At 59.3% G+C, this 4,647-nt stretch overlaps 1 protein-coding gene across 1 annotated transcript in view; it reads right to left on the reverse strand.

Moving 5' to 3' along the window:
• Positions 1-1,654: 1,654 nt before the first annotated feature.
• The window catches only part of C16H11orf24 (chromosome 16 C11orf24 homolog), a 7,796-nt gene continuing 4,803 nt past the window's right edge, over positions 1,655-4,647 (reverse strand). Inside the window, 2 exon segments of the mRNA XM_028501524.2 lie at positions 1,655-3,090; positions 3,784-3,957. Coding sequence (XP_028357325.2) covers positions 2,009-3,090; positions 3,784-3,957 — 1,256 coding nt within the window. The 3' untranslated portion in view covers positions 1,655-2,008.

Here is a 4,647-nt window from a genome sequence, read left to right on the forward strand (position 1 = left end):
ACACAGCAGGTGGGCCCAGGTGTACGATGGGTCCGCTGGGGCAGGGAGAAACACAGGTGCATAGGCTGGTTGGAGCCTAGCTGTCAGGACACACAGCATAGCTGTTGGGGAGGGAAAGGGGTCTGCTGGGCCCCCTGAACCAACCAGTGAGAAAAGATGGGCTAGGGAAACCCGGGATGGAGCTGGAAAATGGGTGAGGACTGCTCCCATCCTTCCTCTCTACTCTATATTTCTCCACCCTGGGCTCTTAAGTTATTTCAAATGGTTTGGGAGTTCACTATCATCGTCTTATTACGCACCATTTGAAATCCTTTTTGGAGGAGGCAGAATTTAAATAAGAGGAAGCGGACACGCAGGCCTGGCTCAGGAGACTTCTGTGATGGGGAAACTGGAGTCTCCGGGTAGAACGGTCTCCTCCTCAGGGTTCAGAGTAGTTGAGAAAGCAAGAGTCAACTCCCCACCTGGAATCGCTCCAGGCAGCATGCCCCTGGGGGCCACGACAGACAGACTGTCTCCCCATTGCCCAGGTGAAGCAGCTGCGTCCACAGCACTCCACACTTGCTCCAGGTCACACAGCCGGCAGCTGCGTACCTGGCCTGGGAACACAGCCTCACGTGCTGCCCGCCAGCTCTCTTGTTCCCTCTGGCCGGTAAGCAGAGAAGCTAGAAAGCCAAGTGCAGCCCCGGCGGCTGTAAAACAAAATAGTTAAGGAAAGAGCTGGACTCTGGAACTGGTTTAACCCTGACTCTAGCCCTCAGTGGGTGAGTTAGGTCTCCTCTGTGCCTCAGCGGCCCCGCCTTTAAAATGGGGATCAGAGGGCTTCCCTGGTGGCGCAGCGGTTGGGAGTCCGCCTGCCGATGCAGGGGACGCGGGTCCGTGCCCCGGTCCGGGCAGATCCCACGTGCCGCGGAGCGGCTGGGCCCGTGAGCCATGGCCGCTGAGCCTGCGCGTCCGGAGCCTGTGCTCCGCAACGGGAGAGGCCACAGCAGTGAGAGGCCCGCGTACCGCAAAAAAAAAAAAAAAAAAAAAAAAAAAAAAAAAATTGGGGATCAGAGCCCTGATCTCCTGGGGTGGGGACGAGGGCTGAATGAGTTTCGTGCATGAAGCACAAGGACAGCGTGTGACACAGGACAAGCACAGTGTGGGCTCTGAGGGCTGCTGGGGACTTCAGGCCTGGCCCCGGGGCAATCGTGCTGCTGAGGAGGGGGCCCTGGGCTCGCTCGGGCCTAGCGCTCCCCTGGGCTCTGGGGTGACCTGGAGCGAGGCGCTAGTGATGACTGTCCCACGGCACCAGCTTACTGGGTTTCCACTCGGCCAGGGGCCACCATGAGCTGTGCAGGGTCACCGAGAGCCTGGTCTGGGCAGGTCCCGCAGACCTGGCCATGTTGTGTAGCTCAGGTGTGGTTTACATGTTGCATTCGGCTCTCGTGCCCAAACCAGCCTCCGTGAGTCCACCACTTCACCGTGCTGAGAAAGGAGGATTAGAGGAAGGGGCTCCATCTCCATGTGGTGCCAGAGACCCTCAAAGGCTGGGGTTCCTCCCACCCAGGTTGGGGCAGGTTTGGGCCTAAGAGCGAAGCCCAGGAGAGCGGCACAGACACAGCAGATGGCCAGGGCCTTGTGTTACATTCAACGTTTACAAGAACGCACCCTGTCACATGCATCTCGAAAAGGCTCCCTGGCCGCCATGGGGGGGCAGGACGCAGCCCACACAAACGGGGAGACGGGGTCTGAGCGGAAGGGTCATTGCTTTAATTCAGGTCGGGACGCACCCCGGGGCCGCCCCCCACCCCCCCACGGCAGAATCACTGCCTGCTTGTGATCGTTACAAAAATAAATATGAAAAGAGCAGCAACTCTTTAGTGATCGTGGAATTAATCAGACAGCGATTAAATGTGTTTAAGCAACTGGCATGTCTCCTAAATTGCACCAGAAGAATCTGGAAACACTTGGTTTGGCCTCGGAGGCAACATGGAAGGAGGGGAAGGGACGGCCGAGCACCCTTTGCTCACGTCTCCGAGTCGGCGTACATGCCGTTGATGAGGTAATCCACCTGCGTGTAGCCCTTCTTCTTGTAGCTCTCGTAGGCCTGCAGGGCAAACAGAACCAGGACTGTGATGAAGAGGGTGACCCCCAGCAAGAGCACTGCCAGGAGAAAACTTCTGTTCACCGGGGACTGGGCCAGGGGCTCGCTGGAGACCACCAGGTACCGGCCTTGGGTGCTGAGCGGGCACGAGTCTGTGGCTGGCACCTTGGAGTCCCCCGGGCTCCCCGGGCTCGGCCCCATGGCAGCAGTACCAGGCGCGGCTTCAGGCGCGCCCTGCTCCGGCGTCTGAGCGGTGCCTGGCCCGGCGGGCCCCGGCGTGGGTGTGGCGGGGCTGGGCCGTGGCGGGGGGGCCGGGCCGGCTGGAGGGGCAGGCGCTGGCGCTGTGCTGGCAGCCGGCTGGGGGGCCTCGGTCGCGGTTCCCACCGTCATGGATGCGGAAGCCGAAGAGGGGGAGCCGGGTTCTGGGGCTGTGCTGAGGAGGGTGGGCGCAGGCGTACTTGCTGCGTCAGCCGCAGTCCGGGGCGTCGGCGCCTGGACGGTGGGGCCCTGCGTGGACGCGTTAAGTGCTTGGGGACTCGGGGGCACCGCGGGGCTGGCTGTGGCGTGGCCGGGGGTGTGCCCGGGACGACCGTGCGAGCCCAAGGGACCGCTTACACTCGCCAGGGCCGCAGCAGCCGTGGGAGCAGCCGAGGCTGGCGTGGGGGTCGTGCGCGTCGCTGGCCCAGACGGTGTGCCGCTGCCAGGCGCCCGCGTGTGGGGTGAGGACGGGGTCCGCCAGGCAGACGCCGGGACGGGCGGCGTGGGCACCCCGGAGGTGGCTCCGTCAGGGGTCCCTTCTGCCGTCGCCGACGTGCCTGCCTCTGTCCTGTGTGTTGTCCCTGCTGTGACCGCAGGAGAGGTGGGGTCGCCTCCCCAAGTCCCTCTGGTCCACGTGATGGGAGAAGGTGTCACCGAGGTCATTCTTTCAGACGTTTCATTCACGACTCTTGTAATGGTTTCCACGGAGGAGTTTTGTTCTGAATTCTCCAGCGTCTTGTTGAGGACTGAGTACCATTAGGGTCAGAAAAGGGAGGAAAAGATACGATCACCTTCAACCCCGTGCAGGCGGATCATTCAGAGACTGTCTTAATTTCCGGCCCGTGGGGCTGGCCGGGGAGGCTGTGTGGCGCCTTGCTTCTTAGCCCGGCAAACACGTTTCCCTCTCATCTCCTCCCTGCGCGCATCTGGCCCGCAGCCCATCACAGAGGCACTCGGCACTTGGATTTAAAATCTCCTTTGCGCTCTCTGGACCCCAAGCCCGTGGAAGCCTTCAGAGCTTCATTTTTTGATCCAATTCCCAAAATATCACAATCTCTCGCGTTACAGGTGTGATTCGCCATTAAAAAAACCTATCCAACACACACCCAGGTTTACACAGCAGATGAGCCGTTGCCCGGATGTTCACACCATGCAAGAATTCTTGGCTTTATGATAGGATTCAAAGCAGGATTCCTGGAGATGAATAGTGCCCGGCACAGAGGAGAAGGGCAACTAAATATGTGATGTATGGATGGACAAACTCCCCAATAAAGACTAGGTTTATGGAAGGAATGAAATTTTGCAAGGCCAAGTAAGTAACCCTCTCAAGGCTCAGAGGCCAGGTCCCATGTTGGCCCAACAGACCTTCGCAGCCCAGCACCTGGGAGCTCCGGGGCCCCTGCAGGCCCGTCCAGCAGTCACACGGCTTTCTCACTTACGTGAATGCTGGCTTGCCAGGCTGCTTTCAGATAAGGACCAGGAGGAAACCCAAATGAGCACGAGGGCTGTCCACATCTTGCAGGTGAGCTGGGAGCAAGGCTGGGTGGTGCCCGAGGCTCCCAGCCTGCCGTTCCTCAGGCTGCTAACAGTTCCCTGCTGCTTGGCTGAGGAATCTAAGGTCAAGAAGGAAGGCATTTGGTCAGTAACGCATGGGGCACAGGCCTGGCAATGCACCGGCTGTGGAGGGCTCCGAGAGGTCCCAGGGTGCCAAACATTTGGCAAACCCAGCCAAATGTCTCCCCTGGGGCCTGGCATTCAGGAAGAGCATAACATGTCTCAGCCATGTGTTCAGGGATCCGCCCAGCGCCTGCTCTGATGGGTTTATAGCACTTCTTAACTCAATCTCACTATGTGTCTTACTGTCCCAACTCAGAGTTCAGAGTATGAAAGAGCAGCAGGGAGAGGGGCCAAGACTTCCAATCATCAAGATCATCCAAGTCTTCCTCCTCAACTTCTCTTGTGGCCTGCAGGACCCAAAGCAGGCCCAAAGCACTTCTCTGCACCCGTGACAGCTGACCACATGGAAAGACTCCACTTAGCCAGCCAGTCATCACCCATTACCCATCCACCCATCACCCACCCATCCATCCATGCACCCATCCATCACCCATCCATTACCCATCGCCCATCCACCCATCACTTATCCATTCATTCATCCATCCATCCATCCATCCACCCATCCACCCATCTACCACCCATCACCCATCACCCTTCCACTGCCCATCATCCATTCACCCATCACCCATTCATCCACCCATCCACCAGCCATCACCCATCCATTCGTCCATCCACCCATCCCCCAC

The sequence above is a fragment of the Physeter macrocephalus genome, chromosome 16, assembly GCF_002837175.3.
Source record: "Physeter macrocephalus isolate SW-GA chromosome 16, ASM283717v5, whole genome shotgun sequence".
Lineage (NCBI taxonomy): Eukaryota > Metazoa > Chordata > Mammalia > Artiodactyla > Physeteridae > Physeter > Physeter macrocephalus.